This window comes from Phasianus colchicus, chromosome 36 (genome assembly GCF_987193195.1).
Source record: "Phasianus colchicus chromosome 36, bPhaCol1.hap1.1, whole genome shotgun sequence".
Taxonomy (NCBI): Eukaryota; Metazoa; Chordata; class Aves; order Galliformes; family Phasianidae; genus Phasianus; species Phasianus colchicus.
Genome location: NC_143471.1, coordinates 826565 through 848038, shown reverse-complemented (window position 1 = coordinate 848038; position 21474 = coordinate 826565). Strand labels below are relative to the sequence as shown.

Genomic DNA, 21474 nt, shown 5'->3' with positions numbered 1-21474 from the left:
TCTTTAATTTGGATGGGAATATTTCGGCTCTTAACTCTGTTCGTATTCATTCCCTCCTCCTCTGAGTTTAAGTCAATTGCGAACCACTCGTCCCAGCCACTGTCTGATCCGGAGTCAGAGCCCGACTGAGCGGCCACTTCCGGTTTCCCGTACCTCTTTGTTAGGCTCCGGCCCCGCCCGCCTCCCTTGCGGGCAGGCCGTTCCCTCCCTCTTGGTTCGTCCCGCCCTCTGCTCGGCGGGATGTTCGCCCCACAGCGGCATTTCTTCAGACGGCCGCTCTGATTGGCTTTCCACCCTTCACTCACGCTGCCCTCACCTTCCCGGTCGCTCCCACCGCCTTTATCTAACACCTCCTCGATGTTCCCGCCAAGGGCGTCCTCCCCCCGCCCTCCCTCTTCTGGCTCGGCGCCATCTTGGGGCGCATAGGGGGGCGGTCGAGCCCACACTTCCTCGGGCTCTGATTTCCCCGCGGCAGCCCTGGCCTCCTCGATTAACCCACCCCAGAAGGACTTCGCTCGTTTCTGTCCCTCCGTGGGCGGGTCGGGGTTCGACTGAGAGGACATGTCATCATCACCATCAGAGGGGTGCAAAGTCCGCGTGGCCGCCCCGACTCCCAGTCCCGGGGTGGCCAACAAACGGCTCTCCACCGCCCTCCAGGTCTCCCGCTCCTGCATGGCCCTGCGCAGGGCCCGCACGACTCTCCCCCACGACTCTAGGCTTCTCTCACAGCCCGAGGACATCGTCTCCTCAGTTAACGCTTTAGTGCGCTTACCCCACACTTCGGGGTGGAGAATATCCACCAGCTGGTCAATGACCCTCATTTGCAAAAGCCTCGCAATAGTGAGAGTAAAATCTTTGGGCTTACGATCGATACCCCACCGCTTATCTAACTGTGATACGACCTTCACAAGGACTTCCATCCTCCTTGTTGGTCCGGGAGCGTCTTCCCCGCCAGGCTGGTCCGGCCGCTCCGGCTGCCGTTCACCCATCCAGGTGACAATCCCGGGTTTCGGCACCACTTATTGCCTATCGTAGGCGTGGCGACCTGGTTCGGGAACGGCACGGCGACCAATCCCAGGTCGCTCGGTCCATCAGCTCGCTGACACCAATGTGGTAGACGGCAAATGGCGTTTATTGGCGGGAAAAACGGCCTTATATCACCTGGGCACTGAACGCTATCGGCTATCGGGAGAGGGACCCTGTCTTCCTGTACAACGCGATATCTTCCGGGCGCCAGACCCTCACTACCTACAGGTGGAGGGCGGACCTTGAGCCGGGCTGGGGTCGCCTTGGCAGCAGGGTGCGCTTCGGGTGTGGAAGCACCTTCCCAGTGCCCAGCTCGGAGCTCGGGCTGAAGGCGGCAGCGCGTGAGAAGAATGGGCCTTTGGCCCATCCCTGGCACTGGGGAGTGTGGAGGGGCTGGGAAAGCAAACGGAGAAGCAGCAGATGCTCTGCAGCACGGGGAGGGCTTAAGAGCCCGACTTTGGGCAGCGCTGCTCTGCAAACCGCTGGGAAGCAGCAGGAAATTCTGCCAGCGGTTCCCTGGGAAGCTCCTTTGGAAGCCCTGGCCGTGCTCCGTGCACTTCCTGCCATGGAATGCCTTTCTCTTCCAGGTGGCGTCAGCAGAGCCTGTGCGTGAGCTCCCGTCTCTGGGGTAAGAACGCTTCCTTGCCCCGCACCTTGTCTGTAGCGTGGCCTCAGCTGGCTGCGCGCTCTTGGCACGCCTTCGCCTCGTGTCCAGGGCTCCAGCCTTTGCCATCCGTACGGGGGAAGGCAGCCCTGGGCAAAGCGAAGGAATGAAAGGGGCTGGGGGATAAGGAAGGGCACAAAGCCCCAGGACCCTTCACCTCGTGGCAATGGAGCTTTGAGCTGCGGGCTGAGCAGTGCCGAACAAGACTCTTTGCCTTTGCCTTCAGGAGCTCACCGGTTTGGCTGGCGGGGAAGAGGCGGGAGCTGAACGTGAAAAACTCAGCTATCGTCCGGGAAGGACCTGATTATCCAGTCAGTGCTTGATGTCCTCCAAGAGAACGGGATCAATGGATTGAAGAGAGGTAATGGTGCTGCTCCCTCCTGTTTGCTCTCAGCCCTTGCCAGAGACAGCTCTGTGCTCTGGCTGCCCAGGCTGTTCTGGAGATGGCACGAGGCTGGCAGCAGGGGGGTCAGGCAGAGCCCAAGGTCCATCTTTGTTGTGGCTCTGGAGTCCCGCGGCTCATCAAGGCACGCTTTGTGGAAGGTCTTGCCGGATTTCTGGAAAGACATGGAGCCCTCCCCTAGCTTTTGGATAGGACTCCCTGCTCACACCGATCTCCTCTGCATCTGTGCTCACTGCTGTCTCTCCATTCCCTATTTGTTGCCAGGAAATTCTGCAGCTGACACAGCACGCCATTGAGAAAGTCACGGAAAACGGCGTCTGGATGCCCAACTGGGCTCTGGAAACCATGGGTATGTAGACAGACGGACAGCTTCACTGCCCTCAGCTTTGCGTCTGGCACTCCCCAACACCTGCCAAGCTCTGCTTTCTGTCAGAGTTATCTCATAGAGTTTCAGAGTGGCTGAGGTCTGAGGGGACCTTACAGAGCATCCCAGTCCAACTGCCTGCCGTTGACAGGGCTGCCACCCTTTCCATCAGGTGCTCAGGGCCCCATCCCACCTGGTCTCCATCGCCTCCAGGAATGGGGCTTCCATCCATGGCTTCTGTGGGTAGCACATTGCAGGGCCTCTCCGCCCACTGCCGGTCAAGAATTTCCTCCTGACATCCCATCTGAATCTCCCCTCTCTGAGAACTTAAAAAGCCTTCACCTGTGCTCCTAGGGCTGAGCGGCTCCTTTCCCCAGGTGCACAATCAGTGGCTCAGGCTGGGACTCAACAGTTCCCAGACACAGCGGGAGGGATTTTGCACCGCAGAGCCCCACCCAGAGCTTCAGGAATGAGCATTCACTCCTTCAGCTCATCTCTGGGCTGCCCCAGTGCACGTCTTCCCATCCTTATTTCAGGTGCCACTGTTGATGCAGAGAGGACATCCAAGAGCTTTGGTGGGAAAGGCTGGAAGAACCGCTGGCTTTCTCCACTCTTTTCTGCCGCCAAGCCTCCCGAGACGCTCTTGAAGGTATGGCAGGAGAAATGGTGGCTGTGTGTTCACTGCCTTGCCTTCTGGCTGCAGGAGCAAGCGCGCAGCAATTTCCTTGGCCCAGCTGCACTGCTCAGCCCACACTCTTCCCCACATTACTGGCACCAGCGCTACGGCCGATGGGTGATGGATGGGTTATAGATAGGTGATGGGCCGACAGATGCTGGGAGGGCTGCCCTGCTGGCTCTGGGCGAGCAGGGAAAGGCGGTTGACTCCAGAGCTGTTGTCCAAACCTTTGCACATTCCCCTCCCGTCCCTTGACTAGCATTGCATTACGAGGAGAACAGCAGCCCACAGAGAAGGCAAGCTCTGTGCTCCTTGCCCAACAGCCAGCTCTGGCGGCTCTTTGCCTCAGCGCTGAGAGACGCGTCTTTCTCATTTCAGCCCGATATTTCTCCTGGCAACTGCTGGGCTTTCCAAGGATCTCGGGGCCACGTGGTCATCCGGCTGCCGGAGAAAATCTGGCCCACAGCTTTCACCATCTGGCACATCTCCAAGGCGGTCTCTCCCTCCGGGGAAGTCAGCAGTGCCCCCAGAGAGTTTGCTGTCTTGGTAAGTCTCTGCCTGCTGCTTCTTCTGGAGGGCCCCGGGGAAAAGCTTTGGCATAGAGCCCCAGAAGACCCCATAGCGGTGGCAGCTCCCAGAGAGCTGTGGTGGGCTGCTGCAGAGCGCGGCATCCTGCCCAAGGGACAGAGACCCTCAGGGTGGTTACACATCTCTGGAGGCCTCTGCTGCTCTTCGTGGCCGAGCAGCTAGGAGCTATTGCTCCACGTGCCCCGACTTAGCTTCACCCTCCTTTGTGCTCCAATCCTGCCAGAACCGAGGAGGGGGGAAGGGCTCCCACCTTTGGCCTCGACGGGTTCCTTTTCACACTGCCTGCCTAAATGTGACCGAAATCATCTCTTGCCTTTCAGGGACTGGATGAGGATGAAAGTGAAACTCTCCTGGGGTTATTCGTTTATGACGTGGACGGAGACATCGCCCAGACCTTCCACGTGCAGGTACGGCAAGCGCGTGCGCCAGGCTGCCAGGCAGGAAGGCCGGGCTGCCTGCAAGTCCTGGCAAGAAAGGGTTTGCCTGATCAGCCAGGCTCTGCTCTGTTCTCCAACGCGGCTGACTCCTACGGGGAAGACAGACGAGGCAGCCCAGCAATTTGGAAGCAATTATTCTTTCTGCTAGGGCAGAGAGAGCAGCACGGGAAGGCGCTGTGGGAGGGAAACTGTCTCCCTGTGGGTGTGGAGCGGCGATTGCTGGTGGGAGGGAGCAGTGCAGCTGCCTTCCTCCATCAGCAGTGCCATTCTGGCATCCCCCGGCAGCCCAGGGAGCGGAGCAGAGCAAGCCAGAGTTGGGCAGCTGGCAAAGGGAGCTGTGCGGATGCGCCGTGGCTCTTCCCATGTGCGTCACGAAGCCTCTCCTCTTTGTGTTGGCAGGAGGAGCCCCGCAAAGCCTTCGGCCGTGTCAAATTGGAGGTGCGGAGCAACTGGGGAAACGCAGAACACACCTGTGTGTACCAAGTGGAAATTCATGGAAATTTGTAAAAGACAGCAGAGATTTCTTAAAAGGCAATAATCACGACCACTGCCCAGCGGCCGCATGGCACCACCAGGGCGGCCCCTGCCAGGCCTGACAGCAGCCGGGCTCTGCTGCCCCCGCCGCGGCCCCCACAGCCCACCAGCCCAGGCTCTGCAGAGCGGGGGCATCAACACCAACCCCCGTCCCCCAGCACCATCCATCCTTCAGGGGTCGGGAGCGGTCCCTCCAGGTTGTCAGTTTGGGGGCATTATCCAACACCCAGAAAACCACCCAGAATGCCAGGGAGAAGGATACCAGGCCCTGCAGCCCCCAGCCCCCCCGCAAAGCACCACCTCTGCCCTCCCACTCCTCTCTGTCATCCATCAAGAGGTGGGAGCGGCACCCATGGGGGGGGCATCATGCAACACCTGTAAAACCACTGCCTGGGGGAAGTAGGACAGGCACAGCAGGCCCCTGAGCTCCCCTCTTCCCCCCGCCCCCCCCAGCATCACCTCTGCCCTCCCACTTCTCTCCACCATCAGTCAGGAGGTGGGAGCACCCCCGGCGTGTGGGTTTGGGGGCATCATCTGCAGGCCAGAGAACCACTGCTGGCATCAGCCGGGGCTTTCCAGGCTGTGCTGTGCCAATAAATAGAAAGTACCACCACAATTGTCCGCGCTGTACTGTTGTCATGTATGGGACATAAAGGGGGTCCAGTTGGGGAATATTGGGGGTCAAAATGGGGGAACGGACTCCCGAGGTCAGGAAGGAGGGCATGGGGGGTACAGGGGACTCTAGGGGTCAGAAAAGGGGGTCAGGATTGGGGGGGAGTAAGGGAAGACAGGAGGCCTGGGGTGGCAAAGTGAGGGGACTGGGGGACAGGAGGAGACTACGGATCAGAATGGGGGAGTTGGAGTGGGGATTCTTGGGGGGATGGGGAATTCTGGGTGTCAGAGGGGACTGGGGGAGATGTATCTAGGGGACAAAATGGGAAGACACATGGGGGGGCAAGAAAGGGGACACAGGGGATCAGAGTGGGGGACTGAGGAAGGAACAGGGGGTCGGGGGTCAGACAGGGCACCCTGGGGGTCAGAATGGGGAAGACACTGATGGAGGAAACAACTGAGGGGAGGGAGGGGTGGAAGAGGACTCCATAGATGAGAATGGGGGAATTGGAGGTGGGGGAGAGGGGGGAGAGTGTAACCCCGGGGGTCAGACTGAGGGACGCGGGGGGTTGTGGGCCACCCGTGGTGGGGGTGGGGGGGAAGGCAGTGAAATACCCTGGGATGGGGATGTGGGGGGGTGAGGCGGTTGCATAGGGCCTGAAGCCCGAGTGGGGCTCGTGGGGCAGTAAGGTTGAAGGAGAAGAAGAGTGTGGGGGGAACGGAGAGCCCTCAGGGATCTGCTGGGGAACTGGGGGAGCGACTGGGGGAGGGCAGAGCTCCGGGGATGGGATGCAACGGGCAGGCATCAGGATACTCCCCTCTATCCTCCTTCCCAGCTTATCTCTATGCAAGGACGAGCAGATGTCCAGAAACAATGACCGAGTGTTGAGTGAGCAGGTGTGAGAAGTTAAATAATCAGCAATCCATGCTGAGCTGGCAAAAATTCACGTTTGTCCAGCATCCGTGTGTTCAGCTGAGCGTCAGGAAGGTTGTGATCCTGAAGTACTCAGCCAATGAGGAACCAGGGGAGAAAGAGATAAGCAGTAGGGATAGTAGAGAGAATAACAGAGATAGGTAATAGGGCATAAAAGATGTAAGGCTGCTTTCTGTGCACGCTGCTGCTGGTGGGATCCTGCCACTGCAATTGCGAATAAAGTCTGCTTTATCAAAGACACTGATAAGTGATTTGGATATTTCCAACAATATGAACATCGTAATCCTCAAAGGCAAAGGAGGCATTGATGCGGGGTGCTCTGTCCGGCATCAGGCATTAGCACATCAGTTTAAGAACCAACGTGTGAGTTTAGCAAAAGGAATCCATGAGCGACAGTTCCAAAACCTTCTGTTCCAGCCTTAGTGGGAGAACAGCCTCGTTCCTCCTCAATAACTTTGCACGGGTCACAAAGGAATACTTCTCCCTTCTGCCTCCATGATTGTGCCTCACGAGAAGCACCGCAGTCCCAGTAGAATACTTTTATCTTTTGCCTCAAAATGTGCAAGGACATTTTCCTCAGGTCCCACACACTGTTAGGAAAAAAGCTCACTATGGCCTCATCAGCCGCTCCGCTCGGCAGCCGGTAACGTCTGAGTGCAAAAACACAACGTGTGATGGAACTCCAAGTTAAGCTCTGCAAATTGCCACGGCGCTGCTGTGTGTGTGTGCAGGGATAGGATTAGGAAAGCCAAGGCACAGGTGGAGCTGAACTTGGTGAGGGATGTGAAAATGACAAGGGGTTCTGCAGGCACACAGGCAGGAGAGGAGAGCGTTCCCCCTCTGATAAGTGAGGACGGAGAACTGGCTTCCTCCGACATGGGAAAAGCTGAGGTGCGCAATAAGAGCTTTGCCTCACTCCTCACTGCTGGTCAGGCTCCTCCCCACGGCTGCCAGGACCCCGAAGCCCTCAGTGTGGGTGAGAGGAGCGGATTCCGTCCCGCTGTAACAGCGGAACAAGTCCAGAGCTTCTCATGGAACTGAAGGTCTGTAAGGCCGTGGGAGCGGATGATACCCATCCCAGGGTTCGGAAAGAGATGGCTGATGTGGTCGCCGAGCCACTCTCCATCATATCTGCAAAATCGTGGCTGTCCGCTGAAGTCCCCGGTGTCCCTCAGGGGTCGGTCCTGGGAGCGGTGCTCTTCAACAACTTCATCAGTGACAGACGATGGCATCGAGTGCATCCTCAGCAGGTTTGCGATGACACCCAGCTGAGCGGTGTGATTGAGATGGCAGGGGGAAGGGAAGCCATCCAGGGGGTCCCGGACAGGCTGGAGAAGTGGGCTCACGAAAACCTAATGAGGTTCAATAAGGCCGAGGGCAGCGTGCTGCATCGGGTCGGGGCAATGCCAGGTACTGGTACAGACTGGGGGAAGATCTGCTGGAGAGCAGCCCTGCGGAGAAGGACTCGGGGGTCCTGGTGGATGAGAAGCTGGCCGCGGGCCAGCAGCGTGCGCTTGCAGCCAACTGTGTGCTGGGCTGCATGAAAAAAGGGGGGGCCAGCAGGGAGAGGGAGGTGATTGTCCTCCTCTGCTCGGCTTGTTTAGCCTGGAGAAGAGAAGGCTCTGGGGAGACCTGACTGTGGCCTTCCCGTGCGTGAAGGGAGCGTATGAACAGGAGGGGGAACGGCTGTTTGTGAGCAGATGGTGATAGGACAAGGGGGAATGGGCTTAAACTGAGACAGCAGACTTAGGTTGGGTATTAGGAGGAAGTTTTTTACTTGGAGGGCGTGGAGGCACTGGGACAGCTTGCCCAAGGAGGCTGTGGGTGCACCATCCCTGCAGGCGTTCGAGGCCAGGCTGGATGTGGCTCTAAACAGCCTGCTCTGCTGGTTGGCGACCTGCACACAGCAGGGGGTTGGGACTGGATGAGCATCGTAGTCCTTTTCAACACCAGGCATTCCATGAGTCTGTGACTTTCACAGCCAGGAGCACTCAGCCTGTCCGTGCCCAGGATGGGAGCAGCTGTGCAACAGCACAGACATCCTCACCGCGGCTCCTCTCTGCGCTCGGAGGTGTTTCTGGCAATTTCACCCCGGGCTGGGCTCACAGCCATGGGCTCTGTGCCTCCTGGGCACGCCCTGGGAGGGCCTAGAAGGCGTCCCTCGGCCTCGGCAGCTGTCAGCTATTATGACATCAGAACCCACCGTCCTACTCAGCCACGCCGCAGAGCTGTGCAGCAGTGCAGTCCCGCCAGGATTGCAGAGCAGGCGAGTGGGAAGAGGTGCTCGTGTCCTGGGAGGAGAGCGAGCTGTTCCCTGTGTCTGCTGGAGTGAAGGTGCCAAAATGCCAGCCCAGCTGGGCAGGTGGGTGCGGCAGGGCCCAGAATGCAGGGAGGGGAAGCCAGGAGCAGCGCGTGCTGCCGGGCTTTCTGCAGCCAGGCGGCCTCAAATCCCCTGCCGTGGGCACAGCCCTGCTCCCGCTCTGGGCCGTGATAACTGCTGTCTGATCTCTCCCTTAGGCAAGGCGTCGCCCAAGAGAGGGGAAGGAGGAGCCCCGTCCTGCTTCTAGCAGTGCTTTCTGGTGAGCGTTCCCCACCCAAAGCCACCCCAGCAGAGCTGGGGAGCGGGACTGTCCCGCACGGCGTGTCCCCGCTGGGTCTGGAGGAGGAAAACGGGGCTGCGGGGCTCACAGCACCCTGAGCAAACTAATGGCCTGTCCCGACTGATGTCCCCAACAGCTGGAGCCTTCCTCTGGATATTGGCAGCTTGGAGAAGCGACGTCCCGCAGGTCAGTGCCGCGGTGTGCGGCAGAGGCCAAAGCTCTGCCCTTCTGCCTCTGCAGGGACGGGAGTTTGGCCACGGGCTCCTCACTGCTGAGGCGGAGGGCGGACCTTGAGCCGGGCTGGGGTCGCCTTGGCAGCAGGGTGGGCTTCGGTCTGGAAGCACCTTCCCGGTGCCCAGCTCGGAGCTTGGGCTGAAGGCGGTAGCGCGTGGGAAGAATGGGCCTTTGGCCCATCCCTGGCACTGGGGAGTCTGGAGGGACTGGGAAAGCAAACGGAGAAGCAGCAGATGCTCTGCAGCACGGGGAGGGCTTAAGAGCCCGACTTTGGGCAGTGCTGCTCTGCAAACCGCTGGGAAGCAGCAGGAAATTCTGCCAGCGGTTCCCTGGGAAGCTCCTTCAGAAACCCTGGCCGTGCTCCGTGCGCTTCCTGCCATCAAATGCCTTTCTCTTCCAGGTGGCTTCAGCAGAGGCTGTGCGTGAGCTCCCGTCCCTGGGGTAAGAACACTTCCTTGCCCTGCACCTGGTCCGTAGCGTGGCCTCAGCTGGCTGCGCGCTCTTGGCACGCCTTCGCCTCGTGCCCAGGGCTCCAGCCTTTGCCATCCGTACGGGGGAAGGCGGCCCTGGGCAAAGCGAAGGAATGAAAGGGGCTGGGGGATAAGGAAGGGCACAAAGCCCCAGGACCCTTCACCTCATGGCAATGGAGCTTTGAGCTGCGGGCTGAGCAGTGCCGAACAAGACTCTTTGCCTTTGCCTTCAGGAGCTCACCGGTTTGGCTGGAGGGGAAGAGGCGGGAGCTGAACGTGAAAACTCAGCTGTCGGCCGGGAAAGACCTGATTCTCCAGTCAGTGCTTGACGTCCTCCAAGAGAACGGGATCAATGGATTGAAGAGAGAGGTAAAGGTGCTGCTCCCTCCTGTTTGCTCTCAGCCCTTGCCAGAGACAGCTCTGTGCTCTGGCTGCCCAGGCTGTTCTGGAGATGGCACGAGGCTGGCAGCAGGGGGGTCAGGCAGAGCCCAAGGTCCATCTTTGTTGTGGCTCTGGAGTCCCGCGGCTCATCAAGGCACGCTTTGTGGAAGGTCTTGCCGGATTTCTGGAAAGACATGGAGCCCTCCCCTAGCTTTTGGATAGGACTCCCTGCTCACACCGATCTCCTCTGCATCTGTGCTCACTGCTGTCTCTCCATTCCCTATTTGTTGCCAGGAAATTCTGCATCTGACACAGCACGCCATTGAGAAAGTCATGGAAAACGGCGTCTGGATGCCCAACTGGGCTCTGGAAACCATGGGTATGTAGACAGACGGACAGCTTCACTGCCCTCAGCTTTGCGTCTGGCACTCCCCAACACCTGCCAAGCTCTGCTTTCTGTCAGAGTTATCTCATAGAGTTTCAGAGTGGCTGAGGTCTGAGGGGACCTTACAGAGCATCCCAGTCCAACTGCCTGCCGTTGACAGGGCTGCCACCCTTTCCATCAGGTGCTCAGGGCCCCATCCCACCTGGTCTCCATCGCCTCCAGGAATGGGGCTTCCATCCATGGCTTCCATCCATGGCTTCTGTGGGTAGCACATTGCAGGGCCTCTCCGCCCACTGCCGGTCAAGAATTTCCTCCTGACATCCCATCTGAATCTCCCCTCTCTGAGAACTTAAAAAGCCTTCACCTGTGCTCCTAGGGCTGAGCGGCTCCTTTCCCCAGGTGCACAATCAGTGGCTCAGGCTGGGACTCAACAGTTCCCAGACACAGCGGGAGGGATTTTGCACCGCAGAGCCCCACCCAGAGCTTCGGGAATGAGCATTCACTCCTTCAGCTCATCTCTGGGCTGCCCCAGTGCACGTCTTCCCATCCTTATTTCAGGTGCCACTGTTGATGCAGAGAGGACATCCAAGAGCTTTGGTGGGAAAGGCTGGAAGAACCGCTGGCTTTCTCCACTCTTTTCCGCCGCCAAGCCTCCCGAGACGCTCTTGAAGGTATGGCAGGAGAAATGGTGGCTGTGTGTTCACTGCCTTGCCTTCTGGCTGCAGGAGCAAGCGCGCAGCAATTTCCTTGGCCCAGCTGCACTGCTCAGCCCACACTCTTCCCCACATTACTGGCACCAGCGCTACGGCCGATGGGTGATGGATGGGTTATAGATAGGTGATGGGCCGACAGATGCTGGGAGGGCTGCCCTGTGGCTCTGGGCGAGCAGGGAAAGGCGGTTGACTCCAGAGCTGTTGTCCAAACCTTTGCACATTCCCCTCCCGTCCCTTGACTAGCATTGCATTACGAGGAGAACAGCAGCCCACAGAGAAGGCAAGCTCTGTGCTCCTTGCCCAACAGCCAGCTCTGGCGGCTCTTTGCCTCAGCGCTGAGAGACGCGTCTTTCTCATTTCAGCCCGATATTTCTCCTGGCAACTGCTGGGCTTTCCAAGGATCTCGGGGCCACGTGGTCATCCGGCTGCCGGAGAAAATCTGGCCCACAGCCTTCACCATCTGGCACATCTCCAAGGCGGTCTCTCCCTCCGGGGAAGTCAGCAGTGCCCCCAGAGAGTTTGCTGTCTTGGTAAGTCTCTGCCTGCTGCTTCTTCTGGAGGGCCCCGGGGAAAAGCTTTGGCATAGAGCCCCAGAAGACCCCATAGCGGTGGCAGCTCCCAGAGAGCTGTGGTGGGCTGCTGCAGAGCGCGGCATCCTGCCCAAGGGACGGAGACCCTCGGGGTGGTTACACATCTCTGGAGGCCTCTGCTGCTCTTCGTGGCCGAGCAGCTAGGAGCTATTGCTCCACGTGCCCCGACTTAGCTTCACCCTCCTTTGTGCTCCAATCCTGCCAGAACCGAGGAGGGGGGAAGGGCTCCCACCTTTGGCCTCGACGGGTTCCTTTTCACACTGCCTGCCTAAATGTGACCGAAATCATCTCTTGCCTTTCAGGGACTGGATGAGGATGAAAGTGAAACTCTCCTGGGGTTATTCGTTTATGACGTGGACGGAGACATCGCCCAGACCTTCCACGTGCAGGTACGGCAAGCGCGTGCGCCAGGCTGCCAGGCAGGAAGGCCGGGCTGCCTGCAAGTCCTGGCAAGAAAGGGTTTGCCTGATCAGCCAGGCTCTGCTCTGTTCTCCAACGCGGCTGACTCCTACGGGGAAGACAGACGAGGCAGCCCAGCAATTTGGAAGCAATTATTCTTTCTGCTAGGGCAGAGAGAGCAGCACGGGAAGGCGCTGTGGGAGGGAAACTGTCTCCCTGTGGGTGTGGAGCGGCGATTGCTGGTGGGAGGGAGCAGTGCAGCTGCCTTCCTCCATCAGCAGTGCCATTCTGGCATCCCCCGGCAGCCCAGGGAGCGGAGCAGAGCAAGCCAGAGTTGGGCAGCTGGCAAAGGGAGCTGTGCGGATGCGCCGTGGCTCTTCCCATGTGCGTCACGAAGCCTCTCCTCTTTGTGTTGGCAGGAGGAGCCCCGCAAAGCCTTCGGCCGTGTCAAATTGGAGGTGCGGAGCAACTGGGGAAACGCAGAACACACCTGTGTGTACCAAGTGGAAATTCATGGAAATTTGTAAAAGACAGCAGAGATTTCTTAAAAGGCAATAATCACGACCACTGCCCAGCGGCCGCATGGCACCACCAGGGCGGCCCCTGCCAGGCCTGACAGCAGCCGGGCTCTGCTGCCCCCGCCGCGGCCCCCACAGCCCACCAGCCCAGGCTCTGCAGAGCGGGGGCATCAACACCAACCCCCGTCCCCCAGCACCATCCATCCTTCAGGGGTCGGGAGCGGTCCCTCCAGGTTGTCAGTTTGGGGGCATTATCCAACACCCAGAAAACCACCCAGAATGCCAGGGAGAAGGATACCAGGCCCTGCAGCCCCCAGCCCCCCCGCAAAGCACCACCTCTGCCCTCCCACTCCTCTCTGTCATCCATCAAGAGGTGGGAGCGGCACCCATGGGGGGGGCATCATGCAACACCTGTAAAACCACTGCCTGGGGGAAGTAGGACAGGCACAGCAGGCCCCTGAGCTCCCCTCTTCCCCCCGCCCCCCCCAGCATCACCTCTGCCCTCCCACTTCTCTCCACCATCAGTCAGGAGGTGGGAGCACCCCCGGCGTGTGGGTTTGGGGGCATCATCTGCAGGCCAGAGAACCACTGCTGGCATCAGCCGGGGCTTTCCAGGCTGTGCTGTGCCAATAAATAGAAAGTACCACCACAATTGTCCGCGCTGTACTGTTGTCATGTATGGGACATAAAGGGGGTCCAGTTGGGGAATATTGGGGGTCAAAATGGGGGAACAGACTCCCGAGGTCAGGAAGGAGGGCATGGGGGGTACAGGGGACTCTAGGGGTCAGAAAAGGGGGTCAGGATTGGGGGGGAGTAAGGGAAGACAGGAGGCCTGGGGTGGCAAAGTGAGGGGACTGGGGGACAGGAGGAGACTACGGATCAGAATGGGGGAGTTGGAGTGGGGATTCTTGGGGGGATGGGGAATTCTGGGTGTCAGAGGGGACTGGGGGAGATGTATCTAGGGGACAAAATGGGAAGACACATGGGGGGGCAAGAAAGGGGACACAGGGGATCAGAGTGGGGGACTGAGGAAGGAACAGGGGGTCGGGGGTCAGACAGGGCACCCTGGGGGTCAGAATGGGGAAGACACTGATGGAGGAAACAACTGAGGGGAGGGAGGGGTGGAAGAGGACTCCATAGATGAGAATGGGGGAATTGGAGGTGGGGGAGAGGGGGGAGAGTGTAACCCCGGGGGTCAGACTGAGGGACGCGGGGGGTTGTGGGCCACCCGTGGTGGGGGTGGGGGGGAAGGCAGTGAAATACCCTGGGATGGGGATGTGGGGGGGTGAGGCGGTTGCATAGGGCCTGAAGCCCGAGTGGGGCTCGTGGGGCAGTAAGGTTGAAGGAGAAGAAGAGTGTGGGGGGAACGGAGAGCCCTCAGGGATCTGCTGGGGAACTGGGGGAGCGACTGGGGGAGGGCAGAGCTCCGGGGATGGGATGCAACGGGCAGGCATCAGGATACTCCCCTCTATCCTCCTTCCCAGCTTATCTCTATGCAAGGACGAGCAGATGTCCAGAAACAATGACCGAGTGTTGAGTGAGCAGGTGTGAGAAGTTAAATAATCAGCAATCCATGCTGAGCTGGCAAAAATTCACGTTTGTCCAGCATCCGTGTGTTCAGCTGAGCGTCAGGAAGGTTGTGATCCTGAAGTACTCAGCCAATGAGGAACCAGGGGAGAAAGAGATAAGCAGTAGGGATAGTAGAGAGAATAACAGAGATAGGTAATAGGGCATAAAAGATGTAAGGCTGCTTTCTGTGCACGCTGCTGCTGGTGGGATCCTGCCGCTGCAATTGCGAATAAAGTCTGCTTTATCAAAGACACTGATAAGTGATTTGGATATTTCCAACAATATGAACATCGTAATCCTCAAAGGCAAAGGAGGCATTGATGCGGGGTGCTCTGTCCGGCATCAGGCATTAGCACATCAGTTTAAGAACCAACGTGTGAGTTTAGCAAAAGGAATCCATGAGCGACAGTTCCAAAACCTTCTGTTCCAGCCTTAGTGGGAGAACAGCCTCGTTCCTCCTCAATAACTTTGCACGGGTCACAAAGGAATACTTCTCCCTTCTGCCTCCATGATTGTGCCTCACGAGAAGCACCGCAGTCCCAGTAGAATACTTTTATCTTTTGCCTCAAAATGTGCAAGGACATTTTCCTCAGGTCCCACACACTGTTAGGAAAAAAGCTCACTATGGCCTCATCAGCCGCTCCGCTCGGCAGCCGGTAACGTCTGAGTGCAAAAACACAACATGTGATGGAACTCCAAGTTAAGCTCTGCAAATTGCCACGGCGCTGCTGTGTGTGTGTGCAGGGATAGGATTAGGAAAGCCAAGGCACAGGTGGAGCTGAACTTGGTGAGGGATGTGAAAATGACAAGGGGTTCTGCAGGCACACAGGCAGGAGAGGAGAGCGTTCCCCCTCTGATAAGTGAGGACGGAGAACTGGCTTCCTCCGACATGGGAAAAGCTGAGGTGCGCAATAAGAGCTTTGCCTCACTCCTCACTGCTGGTCAGGCTCCTCCCCACGGCTGCCAGGACCCCGAAGCCCTCAGTGTGGGTGAGAGGAGCGGATTCCGTCCCGCTGTAACAGCGGAACAAGTCCAGAGCTTCTCATGGAACTGAAGGTCTGTAAGGCCGGGGGAGCGGATGATACCCATCCCAGGGTTCGGAAAGAGATGGCTGATGTGGTCGCCGAGCCACTCTCCATCATATCTGCAAAATCGTGGCTGTCCGCTGAAGTCCCCGGTGTCCCTCAGGGGTCGGTCCTGGGAGCGGTGCTCTTCAACAACTTCATCAGTGACAGACGATGGCATCGAGTGCATCCTCAGCAGGTTTGCGATGACACCCAGCTGAGCGGTGTGATTGAGATGGCAGGGGGAAGGGAAGCCATCCAGGGGGTCCCGGACAGGCTGGAGAAGTGGGCTCACGAAAACCTAATGAGGTTCAATAAGGCCGAGGGCAGCGTGCTGCATCGGGTCGGGGCAATGCCAGGTACTGGTACAGACTGGGGGAAGATCTGCTGGAGAGCAGCCCTGCGGAGAAGGACTCGGGGGTCCTGGTGGATGAGAAGCTGGCCGCGGGCCAGCAGCGTGCGCTTGCAGCCAACTGTGTGCTGGGCTGCATGAAAAAAGGGGGGGCCAGCAGGGAGAGGGAGGTGATTGTCCTCCTCTGCTCGGCTTGTTTAGCCTGGAGAAGAGAAGGCTCTGGGGAGACCTGACTGTGGCCTTCCCGTGCGTGAAGGGAGCGTATGAACAGGAGGGGGAACGGCTGTTTGTGAGCAGATGGTGATAGGACAAGGGGGAATGGGCTTAAACTGAGACAGCAGACTTAGGTTGGGTATTAGGAGGAAGTTTTTTACTTGGAGGGCGTGGAGGCACTGGGACAGCTTGCCCAAGGAGGCTGTGGATGCACCATCCCTGCAGGCGTTCGAGGCCAGGCTGGATGTGGCTCTAAACAGCCTGCTCTGCTGGTTGGCGACCTGCACACAGCAGGGGGTTGGGACTGGATGAGCATCGTAGTCCTTTTCAACACCAGGCATTCCATGAGTCTGTGACTTTCACAGCCAGGAGCACTCAGCCTGTCCGTGCCCAGGATGGGAGCAGCTGTGCAACAGCACAGACATCCTCACCGCGGCTCCTCTCTGCGCTCGGAGGTGTTTCTGGCAATTTCACCCCGGGCTGGGCTCACAGCCATGGGCTCTGTGCCTCCTGGGCACGCCCTGGGAGGGCCTAGAAGGCGTCCCTCGGCCTCGGCAGCTGTCAGCTATTATGACATCAGAACCCACCGTCCTACTCAGCCACGCCGCAGAGCTGTGCAGCAGTGCAGTCCCGCCAGGATTGCAGAGCAGGCGAGTGGGAAGAGGTGCTCGTGTCCTGGGAGGAGAGCGAGCTGTTCCCTGTGTCTGCTGGAGTGAAGGTGCCAAAATGCCAGCCCAGCTGGGCAGGTGGGTGCGGCAGGGCCCAGAATGCAGGGAGGGGAAGCCAGGAGCAGCGCGTGCTGCCGGGCTTTCTGCAGCCAGGCGGCCTCAAATCCCCTGCCGTGGGCACAGCCCTGCTCCCGCTCTGGGCCGTGATAACCGCTGTCTGATCTCTCCCTTAGGCAAGGCGTCGCCCAAGAGAGGGGAAGGAGGAGCCCCGTCCTGCTTCTAGCAGTGCTTTCTGGTGAGCGTTCCCCACCCAAAGCCACCCCAGCAGAGCTGGGGAGCGGGACTGTCCCGCACGGCGTGTCCCCGCTGTGTCTGGAGGAGGAAAATGAGGCTGCGGGGCTCGGAGCGGTCTGAGCAAACTAACGGCCTGTCCCGACTGATGTCCCCCACAGCTGGAGCCTTCCTCTGGATATTGGCAGCTTGGAGAAGCGACGTCCCGCAGGTCAGTGCCGCGGTGTGCGGCGGAGGCCAAAGCTCTGCCCTTCTGCCTCTGCAGGGACGGGAGTTTGGCCACGGGCTCCTCACTGCTGAGGCAGAGGGCGGACCTTGAGCCGAGCTGGGGTCGCCTTGGCAGCAGAGTGGGCTTCGGTCTGGAAGCACCTTCCCGGTGCCCAGCTCGGAGCTTGGGCTGAAGGCGGCAGCGCGTGGGAAGAATGGGCCTTTGGCCCATCCCTGGCACTGGGGAGTCTGGAGGGACTGGGAAAGCAAACGGAGAAGCAGCAGATGCTCTGCAGCACGGGGAGGGCTTAAGAGCCCGACTTTGGGCAGCGCTGCTCTGCAAACCGCTGGGAAGCAGCAGGAAATTCTGCCAGCGGTTCCCTGGGAAGCTCCTTTGGAAGCCCTGGCCGTGCTCCGTGCGCTTCCTGCCATGGAATGCCTTTCTCTTCCAGGTGGCTTCAGCAGAGGCTGTGCGTGAGCTCCCGTCCCTGGGGTAAGAACACTTCCTTGCCCTGCACCTGGTCCGTAGCGTGGCCTCAGCTGGCTGCGCGCTCTTGGCACGCCTTCGCCTCGTGCCCAGGGCTCCAGCCTTTGCCATCCGTACGGGGGAAGGCGGCCCTGGGCAAAGCGAAGGAATGAAAGGGGCTGGGGGATAAGGAAGGGCACAAAGCCCCAGGACCCTTCACCTCATGGCAATGGAGCTTTGAGCTGCGGGCTGAGCAGTGCCGAACAAGACTCTTTGCCTTTGCCTTCAGGAGCTCACCGGTTTGGCTGGAGGGGAAGAGGCGGGAGCTGAACGTGAAAACTCAGCTGTCGGCCGGGAAAGACCTGATTCTCCAGTCAGTGCTTGACGTCCTCCAAGAGAACGGGATCAATGGATTGAAGAGAGAGGTAAAGGTGCTGCTCCCTCCTGTTTGCTCTCAGCCCTTGCCAGAGACAGCTCTGTGCTCTGGCTGCCCAGGCTGTTCTGGAGATGGCACGAGGCTGGCAGCAGGGGGGTAAGGCAGTGCCAAAGCTCCATCTTTGTTTTGGCTCTGGAGTCCCGTGGCTCATCAAGGCACGCTTTGTGGAAGGTCTTGCCGGATTTCTGGAAAGACATGGAGCCCTCCCCTAGCTTTTGGATAGGACTCCCTGCTCACACCGATCTCCTCCTGCATCTGTGTTCACTGCTGTCTCTCCTTTCCCTATTTGTTGCCAGGAAATTCTGCGGCTAACACAGCACGCCATTGAGAAAGTCATGGAAAACGGCGTCTGGATGCCCAACTGGGCTCTGGAAACCATGGGTATGTAGACAGACGGACAGCTTCACTGCCCTCAGCTTTGCGTCTGGCACTCCCCAACACCTGCCAAGCTCTGCTTTCTGTCAGAGTTATCTCATAGAGTTTCAGAGTGGCTGAGGTCTGAGGGGACCTTACAGAGCATCCCAGTCCAACTGCCTGCCGTTGACAGGGCTGCCACCCTTTCCATCAGGTGCTCAGGGCCCCATCCCACCTGGTCTCCATCGCCTCCAGGAATGGGGCTTCCATCCATGGCTTCCATCCATGGCTTCTGTGGGTAGCACATTGCAGGGCCTCTCCGCCCACTGCCGGTCAAGAATTTCCTCCTGACATCCCATCTGAATCTCCCCTCTCTGAGAATTTAAAAAGCCTTCACCTGTGCTCCTAGGGCTGAGCGGCTCCTTTCCCCAGGTGCACAATCAGTGGCTCAGGCTGGGACTCAACAGTTCCCAGACACAGCGGGAGGGATTTTGCACCGCAGAGCCCCACCCAGAGCTTCGGGGAATGAGCATTCACTCCTTCAGCTCATCTCTGGGCTGCCCCAGTGCACGTCTTCCCATCCTTATTTCAGGTGCCACTGTTGATGCAGAGAGGACATCCAAGAGCTTTGGTGGGAAAGGCTGGAAGAACCGCTGGCTTTCTCCACTCTTTTCCGCCGCCAAGCCTCCCGAGACGCTCTTGAAGGTATGGCAGGAGAAATGGTGGCTGTGTGTTCACTGCCTTGCCTTCTGGCTGCAGGAGCAAGCGCGCAGCAATTTCCTTGGCCCAGCTGCACTGCTCAGCCCACACTCTTCCCCACATTACTGGCACCAGCGCTACGGCCGATGGGTGATGGATGGGTTATAGATAGGTGATGGGCCGACAGATGCTGGGAGGGCTGCCCTGTGGCTCTGGGCGAGCAGGGAAAGGCGGTTGACTCCAGAGCTGTTGTCCAAACCTTTGCACATTCCCCTCCCGTCCCTTGACTAGCATTGCATTACGAGGAGAACAGCAGCCCACAGAGAAGGCAAGCTCTGTGCTCCTTGCCCAACAGCCAGCTCTGGCGGCTCTTTGCCTCAGCGCTGAGAGACGCGTCTTTCTCATTTCAGCCCGATATTTCTCCTGGCAACTGCTGGGCTTTCCAAGGATCTCGGGGCCACGTGGTCATCCGGCTGCCGGAGAAAATCTGGCCCACAGCCTTCACCATCTGGCACATCTCCAAGGCGGTCTCTCCCTCCGGGGAAGTCAGCAGTGCCCCCAGAGAGTTTGCTGTCTTGGTAAGTCTCTGCCTGCTGCTTCTTCTGGAGGGCCCCGGGGAAAAGCTTTGGCATAGAGCCCCAGAAGACCCCATAGCGGTGGCAGCTCCCAGAGAGCTGTGGTGGGCTGCTGCAGAGCGCGGCATCCTGCCCAAGGGACGGAGACCCTCAGGGTGGTTACACATCTCTGGAGGCCTCTGCTGCTCTTCGTGGCCGAGCAGCTAGGAGCTATTGCTCCACGTGCCCCAAATTAGATTCACCCTCCTTTGTGCTCCAATCCTGCCAGAACCGAGGAGGGGGGAAGGGCTCCCACCTTTGGCCTCGACGGTTTCCTTTTCACACTGCCTGCCTAAATGTGACCGAAATCATCTCTTGCCTTTCAGGGACTGGATGAGGATGAAAGTGAAACTCTCCTGGGGTTATTCGTTTATGACGTGGACGGAGACATCGCCCAGACCTTCCACGTGCAGGTACGGCAAGCGCATGCGCCAGGCTGCCAGGCAGGAAGGCCGGGCTGCCTGCAAGTCCTGGCAAGAAAGGGTTTGCCTGATCAGCCAGGCTCTGCTCTGTTCTCCAACGCGGCTGACTCCTACGGGGAAGACAGACGAGGCAGCCCAGCAATTTGGAAGCAATTATTCTTTCTGCTAGGGCAGAGAGAGCAGCACAGGAAGGCGCTGTGGGAGGGAAACTGTCTCCCTGTGGGTGTGGAGCGGCGATTGCTGGTGGGAGGGAGCAGTGCAGCTGCCTTCCTCCATCAGCAGTGCCATTCTGGCATCCCCCGGCAGCCCAGGGAGCGGAGCAGAGCAAGCCAGAGTTGGGCAGCTGGCAAAGGGAGCTGTGCGGATGTGCCGTGGCTCTTCCCATGTGCGTCACGAAGCCTCTCCTCTTTGTGTTGGCAGGAGGAGCCCCGCAAAGCCTTCGGCCGTGTCAAATTGGAGGTGCGGAGCAACTGGGGAAACGCAGAACACACCTGTGTGTACCAAGTGGAAATTCATGGAAATTTGTAAAAGACAGCAGAGATTTCTTAAAAGGCAATAATCACGACCACTGCCCAGCGGCCGCATGGCACCACCAGGGCGGCCCCTGCCAGGCCTGACAGCAGCCGGGCTCTGCTGCCCCCGCCGCGGCCCCCACAGCCCACCAGCCCAGGCTCTGCAGAGCGGGGGCATCAACACCAACCCCCGTCCCCCAGCACCATCCATCCTTCAGGGGTCGGGAGCGGTCCCTCCAGGTTGTCAGTTTGGGGGCATTATCCAACACCCAGTTTGGGGGCATTATCCAACACCCAGAAAACCACCCAGAATGCCAGGGAGAAGGATACCAGGCCCTGCAGCCCCCAGCAAAGCACCACCTCTGCCCTCCCACTCCTCTCTGTCATCCATCAAGAGGTGGGAGCGGCACCCATGGGGGGGGCACCATGCAACACCTGTAAAACCACTGCCTGGGGGAAGTAGGACAGGCACAGCAGGCCCCTGAGCTCCCCTCTTCCCCCTGCCCCCCCCAGCATCACCTCTGCCCTCCCACTTCTCTCCACCATCAGTCAGGAGGTGGGAGCACCCCCGGCGTGTGGGTTTGGGGGCATCATCTGCCAGCCAGAGAACTATGGCTGACATCAACCGGGGCTTTCCAGGCTGTGCTGTGCCAATAAATAGAAAGTACCCCCACAATTGTCCGCGCTGTACTGTTGTCATGTCATTACCTGACCCCAACATCCTATCCCCATCCCGTACCCCATATCCATATCTATCCCAAATCCGTATCCGCACATCCATCCCATGTCCATTCCATATACTTACCCCAATGCATTCTCATCCCAGTCCCATCCCATATCTATATCCCATCCCCAATCCATCCCATGTTCTTCCCATATTGATCCCATCTCCATCCTAAACTCATCCCGTATCCATCCCATATCCACATCCTCACACCCCAATCCTAAATTTCACATCCCAATCCCACATCCAGCATGCCAATTCCAATTCCAAACCTCATTCCCAATCCCACATCCCAACCCCATCTCCCACCTGTCAATCCCAATCCCATATCCCACCCCCTATAGCAATAGGGCAC

At 58.9% G+C, this 21474-nt stretch overlaps 3 protein-coding genes and 1 pseudogene across 3 annotated transcripts; all 4 read left to right on the top strand.

Moving 5' to 3' along the window:
* The first annotated feature begins 1565 nt into the window (after positions 1–1565).
* Positions 1566–2285, top strand: LOC149913538 (uncharacterized; annotated as a pseudogene).
* Positions 2286–2414: 129 nt separating this feature from the next.
* LOC149913537 (sperm-associated antigen 4 protein-like) lies at positions 2415–4691 on the top strand. The gene is made up of 5 exons (XM_090129461.1): positions 2415–2442; positions 2994–3106; positions 3512–3679; positions 4042–4128; positions 4558–4691. The coding sequence occupies exons 1-5, from the start codon at positions 2415–2417 to the stop codon at positions 4663–4665; spliced, it is 504 nt and encodes a 167-aa protein (XP_089985587.1). The 3' UTR covers positions 4666–4691.
* A 3828-nt stretch (positions 4692–8519) lies between these two features.
* Positions 8520–12563, top strand: LOC149913536 (SUN domain-containing protein 2-like). The gene is made up of 10 exons (XM_090129307.1): positions 8520–8600; positions 8756–8817; positions 8975–9036; positions 9488–9513; positions 9776–9911; positions 10218–10302; positions 10867–10979; positions 11384–11551; positions 11914–12000; positions 12430–12563. The coding sequence occupies exons 1-10, from the start codon at positions 8581–8583 to the stop codon at positions 12535–12537; spliced, it is 867 nt and encodes a 288-aa protein (XP_089985433.1). The 5' UTR covers positions 8520–8580; the 3' UTR covers positions 12538–12563.
* A 3828-nt stretch (positions 12564–16391) lies between these two features.
* LOC149913535 (SUN domain-containing protein 2-like) lies at positions 16392–20439 on the top strand. The gene is made up of 10 exons (XM_090129345.1): positions 16392–16472; positions 16628–16689; positions 16847–16908; positions 17360–17385; positions 17648–17783; positions 18091–18175; positions 18741–18853; positions 19258–19425; positions 19788–19874; positions 20304–20439. Exons 1-10 carry the CDS (start codon positions 16453–16455, stop codon positions 20409–20411), a joined length of 867 nt encoding a protein of 288 aa, XP_089985471.1. The 5' UTR covers positions 16392–16452; the 3' UTR covers positions 20412–20439.
* The last annotated feature ends 1035 nt before the right edge of the window (positions 20440–21474 follow it).